The sequence below is a fragment of the Symphalangus syndactylus genome, chromosome X (genome assembly GCF_028878055.3).
Source record: "Symphalangus syndactylus isolate Jambi chromosome X, NHGRI_mSymSyn1-v2.1_pri, whole genome shotgun sequence".
Taxonomy (NCBI): domain Eukaryota; kingdom Metazoa; phylum Chordata; class Mammalia; order Primates; family Hylobatidae; genus Symphalangus; species Symphalangus syndactylus.
The window spans coordinates 138,167,453-138,185,082 of record NC_072447.2 but is presented as its reverse complement, the minus strand read 5'-3'; the positions used below and the strand labels follow the sequence as shown (position 1 = coordinate 138,185,082).

Genomic DNA, 17,630 nt, shown 5'->3' with positions numbered 1-17,630 from the left:
CTGAACCTCTATTATCTCTCTTACCATACTTTCTACTCTTCTAGCTATTCACTGCCTCTGCTCTAATCACTTCGCTTTTCCTTGAATACATCAGGCACAGTCTTGCTGTATGGTCTTTGCACAAACTGTGCCCTCCGTCTGAATGGCTCCCCCCAAAATAGCTGCCTGGCTAACTCCAACGTCTTTCTCAACTATTGCTTTCCAATGAGGGCTACTCTGACCATGCTATTGTAAAGTGCAATCCAACACCCCATGCCCAGCACTGTGGATCTCCCTTGTCCTGCTATATTTTTCCATGGCATTTATTGCCTTCTAACATACCATATATTTTATTATGTGATGTTTAGTGTCACCCTTTTGTCATCCTGTGAAAAATCTACCCTCACAGGGTGAAGATTCTTTACTCTTGTATTCATTAACAAATTTCAAGAACACAGAACAGTGTCTGGCTCACAGTTAGTGCCCTACAAGTTTTGCTGAATGAATGAATAAGGGTAATGTGTATAGCAGAGTAATGTAAGCATAACCAGGTAAGCGATGAGTACATGGTAGCAATGATCATAAAAGGATTCTATTATAAATTATCACTGGACTCAAAATGGGAGTCCCAGTACACAAGACATGTACTTGCCATCACTAAAACATTGCCTACCCACATGATGCCCTCTCTCCACAAAATTGATCCCTGGTGAGGAGTAACTATTGACCGCCCACTGAGTGGTGACTCCTTATGCTAAGCACCACGAATACAAGGGCAGGAGCAGGATTTTTGGTTGCACAGCCGGTGTTTCAGGCACCCATTCTCCCAGGGAACCCAAGAGAAGAGCCCTGTATCTCCTTAGTAAATGCAGAACCCAAGCTCCCAAGCCATTTTCCCCAGGCCATCCTAATGGCTCCCTTAGCCTTGATGGGAGAAGCCACGATGTTCCCACCCATCACCTTTTAGTAGCCACAGGAACCTGCCCGCCCACCCACTGCACGCCCATTGGTTGGACAGTGGTAGAGGCGAGCCCTGACGAGCAGAGCATGCTCAGAGGGAGAAGTCAGAGGAGAACCTGGGAGCTCCTTTGGAGGCTGCGGTGTCCCTGACTCTCCTGAGGGGGGCTCACTAACGGCTGGGTCCCAAGCCACAGTGGCTGAGGAGGAGAAGCAGGAGGTGAGTCCCTGAGGAGACGCCGTGACCTGAGGGCTTCCCTTACTGAGGAAGCCTCGTGCTTCATCTGTCACAAGCGGTACCCAGGACGGTGGTGACAACTGAGACGATGCTCAGGCTTCTGAGACTTGCTTTGGCCTTCTACGGGAGGATGGCCGACCCTGCAGAGCGACAGGGCCCACAGCAGCAGGGCCTCCCACAAGGTATTCCTCTGTGTGTCCCCTTGTCCCCCACCCCAGAAGCCTCCCAATAGGGGTTCTCCTCACCCCTGGAATGAGGCTGTGGTAACTCGGGTGGGTACAGCACGTAACGGTGGCTCCATCTTGTGCGTGCATGGAAAGGCAACCCGAGTCCTCAACAATTCCCTGAGAACCAACCCCCAAACTCTCCTGTCCATCTAAAGCGGGAAGGTGTTGACAGAGAAGACCTTGGGGTCTGTACCGCCTGTGCTTTTCCCCCACGTGGTCGCGCAGCACATGCCTATTTATATTTCCAGTAGGCGAGAAATTCCCTAATTTGCGAGTTAATTTAGGCTTGTATCCCAAACGGGAAAGTAATTTGAAGCCAAGTTGATGCCTCATACTTATCTGATCCCAAAGGAAGGCAGAGAACCCCTGCGAGTGACTGCTGAGGTTTGATCCCTAAGTATTGCTGATCAGCTAGGCTTGCGCAGAATAAAAAAAAAAAAAAAGAAAAAAAAAGGAAGAAGAAGAAATAAAGAAAACCATTCAGATGCCGTTTTGGGCTAGCCTTCAATCTCCAGATATCTTTTAGTACTTTGCTGAGATGGTTAAGTATCTATAGAAGGTGCTACTCATCATGTTGGTGATAATGATGAAGGAATATAATAGGAGCAGAAGCTTAAAGACTCTCATAAGTAGAAATGCTAACAGGTAACATTTACACACTTGTGCAAGGCACTCAGAGCTCTCGACTGTTGATGTGCATGTGTCAGTTAATATTCAGAAGCTGGGCACGGTGGCTCACACCTGTAATCCCAGCTCTTTGAGGGTTCCAGGTAGGTGGATCACTTGAGACCAGGAGCTGGAGACCAGCCTGGGCAACATGGCAAAACCCCGTCTCTATTAACAATTCAAAAATTAGCTGGGTGTGCCGGGTGCGGTGGCTCACGCTTGTAATCCCAGCACTTTGGGAGGCCGAGGCGGGCGGATCACGAGGTCAGGAGATTGAGACCACGGTGAAACCCCGTCTCTACTAAAAACACAAAAAATTAGCCGGGCGTGGTGGCGGGCGCCTGTAGTCCCAGCTACTCAGAGAGGCTGAGGCAGGAGAATGGCGTGAACCCGGGAGGCGGAGCTTGCAGTGAGCCGAGATCGCGCCACTGGACTCCAGCCCGGGCGACAGAGCGAGACTCTGTCTCAAAAAATAAAAAAAAAATAAAAAAAAAAAATAAGCTGGGTGTGACGGTACACACCTGTAGTCCCAGCTACTGGGGAGGCTGAGACATGAGAACCACCTGAACCCAGGAGGTGGAGGTTGCTGCTAGCCCAGATTGCGCCACTGCACTCCAGCCTGGGCAACAGAGCCAGACTCTGCTCAAAAAATTAAAAAATAATTAAAAATTAAAAATTTTAAATTTTAATAAATGTTTAAAAATATTTTAAAAACCTACAACAACCCTATTGGCAAAATTGTGATTGTTGTGGATTGACAGATGAAAACAAGATCAGAGACGTTATAAAACTTCTCTGACCAGGGTTATGCAGATGGTGAGTGGTAAGACTTACTTGTAGTAGGTGTTTGCATCTGAGGCTAATAATGTGACCTTGTTTCTCTACCTTGTAGGTGACACCCAGTTGAAAACTGTGCAGGGAGTTGTCACAAGTTTCTGTGGTGATTATGGCGTGATTGATGAGTCGATCTACTTCAGTAGTGATGTTGTGACTGGCAACGTGCCTCTAAAAGTTGGACAAAAAGTTAATGTGGTTGTGGAAAAAGATAAACCACTTTATGGATTGAGAGCAATCAAGGTGAGATGTGCATGAGTTTGGGAATTGTGTCTTATCCCAGTGGGCTTTCTTTCTCTATCTTTCTATTCTTGAATTAATCCAACATCTCTACTGCGATCCGTAGAGTGGATGTAGACTGCAATTTGAAGCCCCCCTCCTCTGAAGCTGTAGCTTCTTCTGTTTTAATATTTGTAGTAATTTGTGCTGTAAAACATAAAAATTTACTTATCTATTATTCTAGTCTTTAAACAATACGAGTAACAATAATAATTATTGAACTCTTTATAATCTTGCAACTTCCCTTATCAGGTAAAAAAACATTTTCTGTAGTATGCATTCATAGCAGTGGAATTTCTACGTCAAACCATGTGCATTGTAAATATTTTAAAAAGAGCTTCAGGGAATTATAATTCACCAACCACAAAACTCTCTTAAGGGTACAATTCAGTAACATTTGCAGATTTACGGAGTCCTGGCAACATCACCTGAGTCCAGATATTTACCCATTCAGTGGCTATTGTGAAATTATTCTTTAGCTCTATTGTACTAATTGATTCTCTCAGCAATAGGAGGTGAGACTGCCCATCTGCCCATATAGGCAAGGACAACAATACTATCGATCTGAAATCTTTGCAAATATGAGAAAGGAAAAGCAGTCTCATCATTCATTTGGAATTATTAAGGGTCTTAATGAGATTGCAGTAAGTTTCCTTTCTTAGACCTACTGATACAATAGGGATATTTACGGCTATCTCTATGGTAGGAAAATTAGATTTGTAGTAGGAAAGTTTGTATATGAAGCCCTTGTAGTATTTCGTCTGATACCATCTTTTTCCTTTGCTTTATGTCTCATTCTTTTACAGCATTATTGAGATATAAGTCACGTGACCATACAATTCGCCCACTTAGAGGGAACAATCTAGTGGTTTTTAATTTGTTCACAGAGTTATGCAATCATCACCACAATCAATTTTAGAACATTTTCGTCACTCAAAAGGAAACTCTTCGTGCTCCCCCAACTGTCCCCTCCCCCAACAACATCCAGCTCCAGGAAATCACTTATCCACTTTCTGTTTGTATATATTCTGGACAGTTAAAAAAGTTTCCTTCTATACAACTGTAATTATATGTTCTTTCACCAACATCTTCTCATTCCTCCGTCCACCCTAACAACACAAGCATCTGGTAACCACCATTCTACTCTACACTGCTATGAGATCAACTTTTTTATCTTCTGCATGTGAATGTGACTGTGCAGTATTTGTCTTTGTGTGACTGGCTTATCTCACTTACGTATCATTCTCCAGGTTCATCCATGTTATTTCAAATGGCAATATTCTGTTCTGTTTATGGCTGAATAGCATTCCATTGTGTATTGATACCACATTTCCTTTATCCACTCATCCGCAGATGGACACTTAGATTGCTTTCGTTTCTTGGCTATTGTGAATAGGGCTGCAACAAACATGGAAGTGCTGACATCTCTTTGACGCACTGATGACACTCTCTTTGGATACATGCTCAGTAGTGGGATTCATGGATAGTGTGATAGTTCCATTGTTAAAATATTGGGGAACATCCATACTGTTTTCCATGGTGGCTGTAACAATTTACATCCCACCAACCGTGCATAAAGGTTCCAATTTCTCCACATCCTTGCCACCACTTGTTATATCTTGTCTTTTTAATGTTAGCCATTCTAACATGCGTGACTCGGTATCTCTGTGGTTCTGATATGCATTACCCTGATGATTAGAGAAGGTGAGTGTTTTTTCATATGCCTGTTGGCCATTTGTATGTCTCCTTTTGAGAAATGTCTATTCAGATCTTTTGCTCATTTTTAATAGGATTATTTGTTTTGTTGCTATTGAGTTGTTGGAGTTACATTTTGGAAACTGACCCCTTACTAGATACATAGATTGTCAATGTTTTCTCCTATCGCATAGATTGTCTCTCCACTCTTTGATTATTTCCTCTGTGGTGCAGAAGGCTTTTAGTTCAATGTAATCCCATTTGTATGTTTTTCCTTTTGTTGCCTTTGCTTTTGAGGTCCTATTTTTAAAATATCGTTGCCCAGAACAATGTCATGGAGCTTTCCCCCTATGTCTCCTTCTAGTAGTTTCATAGCTTTGGGTCTTCATTTTAAAGCTTTAAATCATTTTGAGTTGATTTATATACATGCTGAGAGATAGGGATGGAAATTCATTTTTCTCAGATGAATATCCAGTTATTTTCAACATCATTTATTGAAGAGACTGTACTTTCTCAACATTGTGTGTTCTCAGGCCTTTTGTCGAAAATTAGTTGACTGTAAATGCACAGATTTAATTCCGGGCTCTGTATTCTGCTCGATTGGTTGATGTGTCCGTTTTTATACTGGTACTATGCTGTTATGCTTACTATAGCTTTGTCATATGTTTTGACATCAAGTAGTGTGATGCCTCCAGCTTTGTTCCTTGTATTCCAGACTGCTTCGGCTATCTGGAATCTTTCATGGTTCCATACAAATTTTAGGAGTGTTTCTTCTATTTCCAAGAAGAATGTCATGGGTATTTTCATAGCAGTTGCATTGAATCTATAGATTGCTTTAGGTTACGGACATATTAACAATATTTATTCTTCCTGTTCATGAACACATGATATATTTCCATTAATTCCTGCCTCCTTCAATTTCCTTCGTCAATGGTTTATAGTTTTCAGTGTTGCAATCCTTCACCTCCTTGGTTAAATTTATTCCTATTTTAATTTTTTGAAGGTGTTGTAAATGGGATTGTTTCTTGATATCTTTTTCAGATAGTTCCCTATTGGTGTATAGAGATACTACTGATTTTTGTATGTTGGTTGTGTCTCGTGCCACTTTCCTGAATTTGTTTATTAGACCTAGTAGCTTTTTGGTGGTGTCTTCAGGGTTATTTATATGTAAGAGCTTCCCGTCTGCAAACAGGGCCAATCTAAATTCTTCCTTTTGAATTTAGATGCCTTTTGTTTCTTCTTGCCTAATTTCTCTGGCTAGCGCTTCCAGAACTATGTGCGATAGAAAGGGCAAAAGTGGGCATTTCTGTCCTGTTCCGGGTCTTAGAGGAAAAGCCTGCAACATTTCCCCATTCAGTGTGATGTTACCTGTGGGTTTATCATATATGACCTTTATTGTGTTGAGGTGCACTCCTCTTATACCTAATTTGTGGAGTTTTTAGTCACGAAGGGGTGTGGAATTCGATCAAATGCTTTTCCTGCTTAAATTGGAATGATCCTATGGCTTTTTTTCCTTCATTCTTTTCATGTGATATAACACATTTATTGATTCGTGTATGTTGAAACTTCCTTGCATCCCAGGGATGAATCCCTCTAGAACATGGTGAATGATTTTTTTAATGTGCTGTGGAATTTGCAATATTAATACTTTGTTAAAGATCTTGCAACTGTGTTGATCAGGAATTTTGGCATGTAGTTTTTTTTCGGTTTTCTCTTCTTTCTGTTTCATCTGGGTTTTCTACCAGGGTAATGCATTGTGACAGAATGAGTTTGGAAGTGTTCTTCTCTTGTCCGTGTTTTTTTTTTTTTTTGGAATAGATTTAAAAGTATAGCTATTAATTATTCTTCTTTATATGTAAATTTGGTAGTATTAGGAAGGGAAGTCATTCTGTCTTAGACCCTTCACTGATGGGGTATTTTTTATTACTGAATCACTTTCCTTACTCATTAATGGTCTGTTCAGATTTGCCGTTTCTTCACCATTACATCTCGGTAGGTTGTATGTGTCCAGGAATGTATCCATTTCTTCTAGCTTGTCCTATTTATAGGCAGATGATTGTTCATTATCTTCCTTATGATACGTTTTGTTTTGGTGATGTCATTTGTGCTGTCTCCTTTTTCATCTTTGATTTTAGATATTTGAATCTTCTCTCTTTTTTCCTTAGTCTAGCTAAAGTTTTGTTGATTTGCTTTACCTCTTCAAGAAACCAAGTCATTGTTTCATTGATATTTGTATTGTTCTTCTCATTTCTATTTCATTTATTTCTGCTCTGACCTTTATGATTTCTGTCCTAATTTTGCATTGCATCTTTTTCTTGTTTTTCTAGTTCCCCAAGGTGCAGTGTGAGGTTGTTTATTTAAGATGTATCTTTTCTTTTGAGGTAGGTTTTATTGATGTAAACTTCACTTTTAGAATTGCTTTTGCTGTATTTCATGGGTTTTCGTATGTTGTGCCTTCATTTTGCTTCAACTCAAGAAATGTTTACACTTTGCTTCTAATTTCTTCATTGACCCATTTGTTATTTAGGAGCATGTTGTTTAATTTCTATCCACTTCTAACGTTTCCAAAGTTCCTACTTTTATTGATTTCTAATACTTTACCATTGTGGTTAGAGAACTGATTTCATGTTATTTCAAACTCCTTTAATTTGCTAGTACCTGTTTTATGGCCTGCCCCATAATCTATCCTCAAGAATGTTCCACATGCAGTTGGAAAGAATATGTGTTTTGGAGTATTTGGATGGAATGTTCTGTAAATGACTGTCAGGTCCATTTGGTCTGGAGTGCAGATAAATCCCACTTTTTGTGGGAGCAATATTCTGTTGGGACCATCTGTTAATTGCTGCAAGTTGGGTGTTGAAGTCCCCTACTATTACTGCATTGCACTCTATCTCACCATTTATACCTTAATATCTGCTTCATATATTTAGGTGCCGCTATGTTGGGTGCATATTTTTGGAAATCATTATATCCTCTTGATGAATTGACCCCTTCATAATTATATAATGATCTTGGTCTCTTTTTACAGTTTGTGATTTAAACCCTATTTTATTTGAAATCAGTTTAGCAGCTCCTGCTCTCTTTTGGTTTCCCTTTACATGGAAGAATATCTTTTTTCATGCCTTCACTTTCAGTTTACGAATGTCCTTTAAGGAGAAGTGGGTCTCTCATAGGTTTGATTGTTTTTGTTGTTGCTTTTTAAATGTATTCAGCTACTCTGTGCATTTTAATTGGGGGATGTCATCCATTCCTATCAAGGTAATTATTGATAGGTAAGGATTTATTGTTGTCATTTAGATAATTTTTTTCTACCTATTTTGTAGGTAATTTCTTCCTTTCTTTCTCTTTTACTGCTTTCCTTGATGGATAAGAGATTTTTCTCTATTAGTATGTTTTTCTTTTTTTAATTGCTTTAGTGTGTCTATTACAGGATTTTTTTCTTTGTGGATAGCATGAGGCTTACAGAAACATAATCACAGCAGTTTATTTTACTGATAACATAACTTTGATCACAAAATACAAACACTCTACCATTTAACTCCACCCCCGGATTTTGAATTTTCTATTTCACACTTTACAATTTTTTATATTTTATATCCCTTAACAAATTATTGTACTTATTTTATTTTTACTAGTTCAGTTCTTTAACCTTTTCATGAAAGATATAAGTGATCTGGAAACCACCATTACCTTATTAGAGTATTCTGAATTTGTGTAGTTACATTTACTGGTGAGTTTTATACCTTCAGATGTTTTTGCGTTACTCATTGGCGTCCCTTACGTCAGTTGGAAGAACTCTCCCTAGCATTTCTTGTAAGACAGTTGTGGTGGTGAGGAAGTTTCTCAGCTGTGATTTCTCTGTAAAAGTCTTTATCTCCCCTTCACTTCTGGGTACATTATTCTTGGTTAGAGATTTTTTTCCTTGTGTTCCTGAAGTATATTATACTACTCTCTCCTGGCCTATTACGCTTCTGCTGAGAAGTCTTCTGGTAGGCATATTGGAACTGCCTTATATGTGATTTGCTTATTTCCTCTTACTGCTCTCAGGATTCTTTATTTTTCATCTTTGCCAGTTTGATTTTAATATGTCGTGGGGTAATCTTATTTGGATTCTATCTGAATGCAGAACTTTGGTCTTCCAGTACCCAGACGTTTGTAACTTTCTCTGGGATTGGATGGCTCTCCATTATTATTTTTAAAATAATCTTTCTACCTCTTTTTCACTCCTCCTTCTTGAGTGTGAATGACACATACTATTGCTCTTCTGATATTGCCCCAGAAATCTAGTAAGTTTTTTTTTCATTCCGTGTCCTTCCTTTTAATTTTGTCTCCTCTGACTGTATATTTTCAATGAACCTGTCCCCAAGTTTACAGATACTTTCTTTTGCTTGATCAATTCTTCTTTGGATGTTCTCTATTGTGTACTTCCTTCACTGTATTTTTCAACTTCTGGATTTGCTTGGTTTTTACAAATTCTTTCAATCTTTCTTTCAAATTACTCTGATAAATCCTGAATCATTTCTCTGTAATTGTTTTCAAGGTTCACAGAGCATGTGGAAAATAGATATTTTGAATTATTTGTTAAACAACTGATATATTCCTGTCTCTCTAGGGTCAATTACTGGCACCTTGTTTTGTCAGTTTGGTGGCGTCATGTTTTCCTTATTGTGTTTGATCTTTGCGTCATGTGTTTATATCTGCGTATTGAAGAAGTAGGTATTCATTTCAGTCTTTGCAGTCTAGCTTTTAGGGGACATCCTTTAGCAGTAAGCCTGTCCGGAAACTCTATATAGGTCTCTTTTGGTCCTTATGCTTGTCAACACTACAGCTATTGAAGCACTAGGGGGCTTCCTAATCCCAGGGACACAACGGCAGATGCTAGAATGGCTGGGATTCCCTTAGCTATTGAGGCTGGTCCCTTGTGAGACTGGAATCTAAGCCTCTATTCACTGAGAACTCCCTGTTGCTGTAGATTATTCTGAGCATAAGGCCACTGGAATCACTAGGCAGAGATGTGGGCCAGATATTGAGTTTGTTTTGCTGTGGCTGAGGCTTCCTGTCTGGTGCCAGGGTGGGTCTAGAGACTCTGTCCACAAGTACCATCTGAGAGTAAAGGGCCATGGGCATCTGTCAAGTGGTGGCCTGATATTGGGTTCCCAGGCAATGTCCTATGCTTGCTACTCTCTCTTTCCTCCGGGTGGATGGTATCTCTATTTATGCGGTGCTGTTGAAGGTTGGGGAAGGGGTGATAAGAGTAATGTAAGACTGTCCTTACTACTCTCTTCAGTGCATCTTTTCTTATTTTCATGCTATAACCAGGTACCATGGTCTCTCACCTGGTTTCCTTATGTCAAGTGACGGTATTTTCATACAAGGATAGCTTTTCACATTGATGTTTCTGCAGGAGGACAATCACTGGAGAGCCCCATTTCTCCATCTTGCTCCCCTCCTCCTCCATCTGTTTAATTTTTACATACTATAAATATGTCCATCTTGTCTATGTGGCTTCTGGGTTCAGGAATTATCCTTAGGCTAATTCTAAGACATAATTTACACGAGTATTCACTTAGCTTTTCTTCCGAAAGTCATTCATTTATTTATATCTAAACATACAGCCAGCCTGGGTTTGCTTTTCACGTGCAGGACTGAGAGAAGGATCCGCATCTTGTTTCACTACTGGCTACTCAGTTGTCCCTCAACATTAATTGTATAATCCACATTGCCCCTTTTTACTGAAATGCCGCTTGTGTCAGACAACACATTGTCACAAACATTTGAATCTATTTGTACCTGCTGTTGTGTTGGTCGTATTTGCAAGGCATAAGAAACAGAGTTGGGAGCCATGAGACATGGGAAAAGCTTTAGTCTGCAGTATGTCTGTGAGTTGGCATGGAGTCAAGGATCAGAGAGGTCCAAGGGTGCTGTGGATCATCCACTGGGATACTGACGGAAGTGGTGATAGATACGTGGACGGGAGACTGGTGCCTCATTCCTTCATGACAGTAAGTGAGGGGAAAATAAACATCAGATTGGTATTGACAGCTGGAAAGACACCAGTTAAGAAATGGGAATAGCAACAAACTAGGCTATTTTTAAAACCATGAAAAATTATTTACAACTCAGTGGCTCAAGTTTCCATCAGAAGTCTCTAATCAGCAAATTCCAACCCTAGGAGTTTATCCTATAGTTAAGTCAGGCAAGTAGTCCAAATCCTATGACACAAGTGAAATGTCTAATTATGTGAAATTGGGTTAGTAAAGTACGGCACATCCATTAATTGGGGTTCCCTATGACTCCTTCTGTCCTCTCTTGTTATTTAAAAACTTTTGTGTTCATTTAATGTGATACTTTAATACTGAATACCATGCTAATTTGCTTTTAAAACAGTCATTTGCACATGTATATATATTTGTGCACAGACAAAAACATCAAGATGAGTGTTACTGCCAAAAATGTAGTCCCTGGTGGTCTCTTGGTAATGAAATATGGATTATGGGGTAACTGCTTTTTGCTGTCTGCTTATCTGTTTTCTTTCCTACTTTTAGTATAACGAGCTTACACTATTTTTGTAAGTTTTAAGGATTATAAAATAAGGACCATTACACTTCCAATAAGGAAAAAGGTTTGTATGCGTCTCTATTGTAGATAAAGTAAAGCCCTAATTTGACTTGGTTTTTCGAACCTCCCCCAGTTGAGGTTATTGCTCCAACTTTATCTCGTGCTTCTCTCTCCTAGGCCTGGATCTCGGATGTCAGGGCTTTGCTCCCTAGGCCCCTAACTTCTGATGTTTTTTCGCTCCTCCTCCCTGCTCCTCTACCCCTGTCTTCTTTCCCAACCCAGCACAAATCTGACTTCCCCTAAACAATGCTCCTATTTTCTCCCTGTCTGAAATGTTCTCCCTCTAGATAATTCACAGAAACCATCTTTCAACTAGTTTTATATCCTTCATGGCAACCTACTTATGACTATATATACCTTTCCACTTTACCGTCATTTCACTGTGAATTTCTGCAGGGGAAGGAAGGTATTATTTTAATCTTGGAATCTAATGGTACAAGGACATTAAACTTGGGTATGCAATTAATGTTTTGGGATATATTTCATAATTCTTGAAGCATGTACATGACTTTTACCGTCATCTCAAGTGAACGATCCATTTACCAAGTGAACTATTTTCTCCAGTGTTTAGGATGGATGTTGAAAATATTTTTGAATACAAGTGTTTTAATCATGTAAGTTCCATGTTTAAATTTGTATTGTTTTTGAAGTAACTCTTTCCTAAATCTTACAGGTGGATGTTGTGCCTCACCATCTTTATGGTGCTGGACCCTCAGACTCAGGAACCAGAGTTTTAATTGGATGTGTTACTTCTATAAGTGGAGATAATATTTATATTAGTAACAGCATTTATTTTTCCATAGACATTGTTTCTGAAGGTATGACTTACATTTTGAAATATATTATGTAATTCTTAATTTTTTGAGAGGATTTTAGTCCTGGAACAACTTTTACAGTGTACTTGGCTTCAGTCAATGGCTCTTCAATATTAGAGGTAGACTGTTCCGATCGAAATTAAGTACAATATAGGGGCAAATAGACAGTATTATAAATTGTGTGCTGTTGGTTATTGTGTGTTCATTTGTTCAATGCCCTCAGTAACGCCTGGATATATTATTCATTCACATGAGAATTTAATTTCTAATCAATAAAACAATCCTACAAGTGCATAGAGACACTATTTTTAATACCCTTCAAAGACTATACTTGCAGGCATCATTTCTGTAGTTGGTTACTAGAGAAGTTTCTGTGACAGGGTAGACTACCAAATTTTAAGAGAATACACTTCAAATGCTTCAAAGTTAGGATTGGAGATAGCGCCTTGTGGCTGTGTGTGTGTGTGTGTGTGTGTGTGTGTGTGTTGTTGTTGTTGTTGTTGTTGAATTCTCTTTGTAATCAGCAGATATATTCTAATATTTAGCTTCTACCCAATGATATTTTTTTGTCTGTTTTGTCTACTGCAGCTGTCATATACCTTGGGTATAAATGGGGAGATTAGCTCCGCTTCCCCAGGCAGCTTGCTAGTTTGTTTTCTTGGGTGCAAAAGCAGGAATCTGACCTGAATTTTGTTTTAAGATGTTGACTCTGTCTGCTTTGTCGAGAAGAGACTATCAGGGGAAGGGTGGAGTCAGGAAATCGGTCAGGAAAACGTTGTAATACTCCTGGTGAGAGATGATGGAGATGTGAGTGAAAATGGAGAAGTGGAGAACCTGAGGACTGAGTTGACTCTGGATATATTTTGAAGTTAGAGAAGAACCCAGGAGGTAATGGATTAGATCTTTGTTGTGGAGGGAAAATGAGTCTAAGGTATCTCCAAAGTTTTTGGTTTGAGCAGTGATGAGAGTGGAGTTGCCAGTTTGTGATGTAGACGACTGAGGCAAACAAAAGTTTGTGAATACGGAGAATACCAACAACTCAGCTTTACACACGTTAGATTGGTGTAAGCATACGGATAATTGACCCTGAGGTTGGTTAGAGCTGGAGGCATATACATTTTGGAGGTATAAGCATATAGATATATGTTAAATCCACACAAAAGAAATGTATGTAAATTATCAGAGAGAGAGAGAGAGAGAGAGAGAGAGAGAGAGAGAAGAGGTCTAACACAGTGTCTTATGTCATTCTACAGTGTTGGGTCCTAAGGTGAAGAAATGTTTGACTTTGTTGATATCGCTAGTTTTCATTGTGGCAATTTACTGTCTCAGTTGCATTTGGGATTTCCATTTGCTCCAGATTCTTTCACGTAACTTTGTTACCCTGTGACTCACTTTTAACTTATTGCAAACTTCTGTTTGAAACTCAATGGTCTTAACTGTAACCTGTAAGGCACATACTTAAGAGTTCATTAGCCAAACACAACACCAGGGGAAATTCATTCATTCTGAAAGTAACAACATTTCCTAGTGGTACTGCTACCACTACTACCAATCAACAGTTATTTGGTGATTACTATGCACCAGCGCTGATTCTGGATGATTCTGTGCGTATCGCACATATCAACTATTTCTCACAGCAGCTGTGTATCATGAAGGGTACTTACTGTGCTTCTCATTTTATAGATGAACAAAACTAGGCACAGACAGATTAAACATCTTGGCTAAGGTTGCCAACTGAGTGACAGGCAGTGTCAAGATTCGAAGCCGTGTAGCCAGGTTGAAACTTGTGCTCTTACCTGTATGTTTGACTGCCTCTCACTAAGCAATTGTGAACACTAACAGTTGTTTAGTAAATCCTGTGCTGCTCCCTCAGATTGGCTGTGATGCATGGTTCACACTTTCCTCCATTTACATTTGTTAAATCAGCAGAGGAGAATCAATGCCTAAGGATTATAAACTTCTTTTTGGACGTAGAGATTTGTAGTGTCTGTTTAAATATGCACAAAATGGACTTTAGATTTAGCAGAACTGACTTTAAAGTAGTACACTATCAAATAACATGTGAAATTAAAAGTGACCTAGTTAAGAGATCATGACACTCCCATTTCTCCATGGCTGTTTTAGATTTTGTGCCTTATAAGGGTGACTTGTTAGAAGTTGAATATTCCACTGAACCAGGCATCTCAAACATCAAGGCAACTTCTGTGAAGCCCATCCGTTGTATTCATACGGAAGAGGTAATTACTTTCCTGTTGCTCCCGTCAGTAATTTCTGCTAACTCTTCCTTTGGTGATAATTTACGTGACCAGGATTCTGTTGGGTGTAATGCGAATTCCAGAAAATATGAAGAAATACATTCTTTGCCAACAAAGGAGCCACTTTTCTTATTGAAAAGGCAGAATTTTCCAAAGGAAATAATTAGAAAATTATATAGAACAAGCACATGATTAAGTTCTAAATTGTGCATTTTACTCGATACCCAAATGTTATTAGAATCTTCCAAGGACAGGAGGAAGAAAAACGATCTTTGTGCCAGAGAACTATAGGGAAAGAATGAACGGAGTGTGTTGTGGGACTTGAGCTTACCAGTAAATGCTAAGAATTATTTGGTTATTAAAGCCTGAATATGCGCAGGCAATTCAAGGCAACAGAGGGTAATGGACATATTTTGGTAACATTTAGAGCAGGATTTCTCATCAGAGACCCAGGCCTCATTCCCAGAGAGTCTGATTTAATTGTTCTGAGGTGGAGCGTGGACATGGGTATTCTTACAAAGCACCCCTGGTGTTAGCAATGGGCCAGCCAGGTTGGAAATCAATGATTTGCGTCGAAGTGACCTGCACTCATGCAGGACCCAGGGTGAGGAGGTGCAAAGCTGGTTACAGTGATTATTGAGCTTTTTCATAATCATTTCCATTATTTATACTCACAGGTCTGCATTACTAGCGTACATGGAAGAAATGGGGTGATAGATTATACTATCTTTTTCACCTTGGATTCTGTGAGACTTCCTGACGGATACGTACCTCAACTAGATGATATCGTCAATGTGGTCATGGTGGAGAGCATTCAGTTCTGCTATATTTGGAGAGCGGTTTCTATCACCCCAGCGCGCAAAAATCGTAATGACAAAGCATTTTTATTCTTTTCCTTTTATGAGCAGTAAAGGGGCTGGTTTAACTGAAAAGGTTAGCTTAGTAAGCCTAAATAGTATTTCACATATGACTTTTGTGGCAAATCTAATTGAGATACTGGCTAGTTCAATTGGACCATGAACCCAGCTTAGGGAAGTGCCTTATCAATTAAAAACCACACTAAAATGACTCGCTAGTCACTGGAGGAAAGGAGTTCTTAATTAAAATGAACACTGCCATTAAATTTGAATTCCATATTTCCTATTAGCAGCAGCGGATTCCAGGATGACGGAGGCCTGGGACGGCCCAAAAGGGAACGTCGGAGCCAAAGCATTTAACTGAAAAGGCATCAGGGACAGCATGTTAAAGGCATGATTTAAAGTTACAATTTGACTTCAGTTTTGAGCCCCCTTTATGATGTCTGTACAATCTGTATTGTTCCATAGCCTCTTTCATCTTCTGTCACCCACATAACTTGCGATGTTTATTGTTTTCCTTGTTCCTTCTTCCCCGTGCTAGAATGTAAACTCCACAATGGCAGGATGTCTTTTGATCTGTTTTTTTTTTCTTTTTTTTTTCTGTTGTCATTAAAGCATCACCAAGCACTTAGAAGAGTGCCTGGCAGACTCAATGAGTAGATAAAATGTTATTAAGTTCAATGACTGAATGACTGGGCCAGCAATGATATTTACCTGTGGTTCATTCATCACTGGTTCCTTAAGAATAAAATTGTTGAGCAATGCACTAAGACCTCTCTGATGATTTTTAAACAACACCAACAACCATAGAAAGCCGATTCTGCTGTACGTGAGCCTCTGTGAGCCACTTTGTTGCAGGGGTGCAGCTCATGTGAAGTCACGAAGAAACGTACAAACAGAGCCCCTTGAGGGAAGGACAATCTGCTTACCCACAGGGAAAGGTTATACTAAAATGCCACAAGTAAACTCCAGGAAACTTCATGCTTTCTTCTAATAGAATATTTAACCAGGTAGCTGTCACCCAGGGGAAGGGATATATTCAGACCTTTGGGCATAGCTTGAGTGTCGTTGTGAACTTACCCTGAGTCCTGTGATTCATAATTCCACCATTACCACTGGTCCTTGAATAAACAGAGTTGTGTTTTGACTTTCCACTACAGATCCAGTGAGACCTCTCAGTTATCCAGGGATTTGTTTCCCGCTTGATAGAAACAGTGAAGGTTTCGTAAAGTTCCCATTTTCACTCTTTGGTTCACTCCACAAAATCCTACTGATTCTGTTTGATGTGGCAGACACTGTTGAGGCTCTAGAGTTATACCCTTAACCATAAGGACAAAATTCCAGGCCCTAATGGAATTGTGTTCTTTCAATGCCCCAACCCCACCCCCCCCCGGCACCCCCACTGTCCTCGGCTTCCTGACCCATGCAGCAGTAGCTCCTATGATTGAAAGGGGCAAGTGGGAGCTGTGGCAGCACCAGGTCCCTGTGAATGTCGTCATTCAAAAGCAAGCCCACACCCTGTGGAATTTCAGAGCAGTCCACATTGGACTTGAGAGATGCAAGGGTCATGACTTTCACTACCTCCCCATTTAATTCTGCAGTTTGTTTGATGTGGAAGAATGTCCTTTGGGAGTTATAATGCATTATGATAAGCCCAATCAGCTGAGGATTCAGTCACAGCCGCTGTTTCACAAACTTCCTCACCGGACTGAGGATCACCTGGGAGGCAGCAGTTCAGCTGGGCAGGGGGGCAGGGATTGGATACATTTCCTCTATCTTCTTTCAAATAGCAAAGCCCAGAACCACTTTGCTTCCATAAGGCAGACCAAGCGGCGGTTCATTTTGAATATTTTGCCTCAGGGATGTGTTAACGCCAAGGCTCTTTCCCACAGTTGAGAATGAATGGTCCTTGATCATCTCACGCTCATCACACCTGTGTCCCTAAATGGATGACCTCACGGCACAAGGACAGAAGGACTCAGGGACTAGGAAATAGTAGACTCTGTCAGAAACGTGCTTTCCCCACGTACAAAAGAATTGGATTGAAAATACAGGGACCTGTCACCACGAGTTTCTGGGGCTCCGGTGTTCTGCCACGGAGCTTCCAACTGGCACGCTGTGAAGGCGTTGCAGATGTGCTGATATCAGATGCCTCTCAGCTCATTTAGCGATACATGCAATGAAGAAAATGAAATAAGATAACGATCTTT

The 17,630-nt window shown here is 40.1% G+C and overlaps 1 protein-coding gene across 3 annotated transcripts; it reads left to right on the top strand.

Annotated features, from left to right (window-relative positions):
• The first annotated feature begins 206 nt into the window (after positions 1-206).
• On the top strand, positions 207-16,190 carry CT55 (cancer/testis antigen 55). 3 transcript variants are annotated; one of them, XM_063635054.1, is made up of 6 exons: positions 207-1,356; positions 2,960-3,144; positions 12,167-12,311; positions 14,433-14,545; positions 15,241-15,430; positions 15,714-16,190. In XM_063635054.1, the coding sequence occupies exons 1-6, from the start codon at positions 1,263-1,265 to the stop codon at positions 15,782-15,784; spliced, it is 798 nt and encodes a 265-aa protein (XP_063491124.1). In that variant the 5' UTR covers positions 207-1,262; the 3' UTR covers positions 15,785-16,190. The 3 variants fall into 3 exon arrangements, with proteins under 3 accessions (XP_063491124.1, XP_063491125.1, XP_055122933.1); XM_063635055.1 differs by having other exon boundaries at positions 1,033-1,356; positions 15,711-16,190; XM_055266958.2 differs by having other exon boundaries at positions 1,234-1,356; positions 15,241-15,426; positions 15,709-16,190.
• The last annotated feature ends 1,440 nt before the right edge of the window (positions 16,191-17,630 follow it).

Excerpts from the sequence above, each read along its gene's own strand:
- CT55 (XM_063635055.1), top strand. The coding sequence starts at position 1,263 with ATGCTCAGGCTTCTGAGACTTGCTTTGGCCTTCTACGGGAGGATGGCC. Across the intron at positions 3,145-12,166 it reads ATGGATTGAGAGCAATCAAG|GTGGATGTTGTGCCTCACCA; the intron begins GTGAGATGTGCA and ends TAAATCTTACAG. Across the intron at positions 15,431-15,710 it reads CACCCCAGCGCGCAAAAATC|CAGCAGCGGATTCCAGGATG; the intron begins GTAATGACAAAG and ends ATTTCCTATTAG.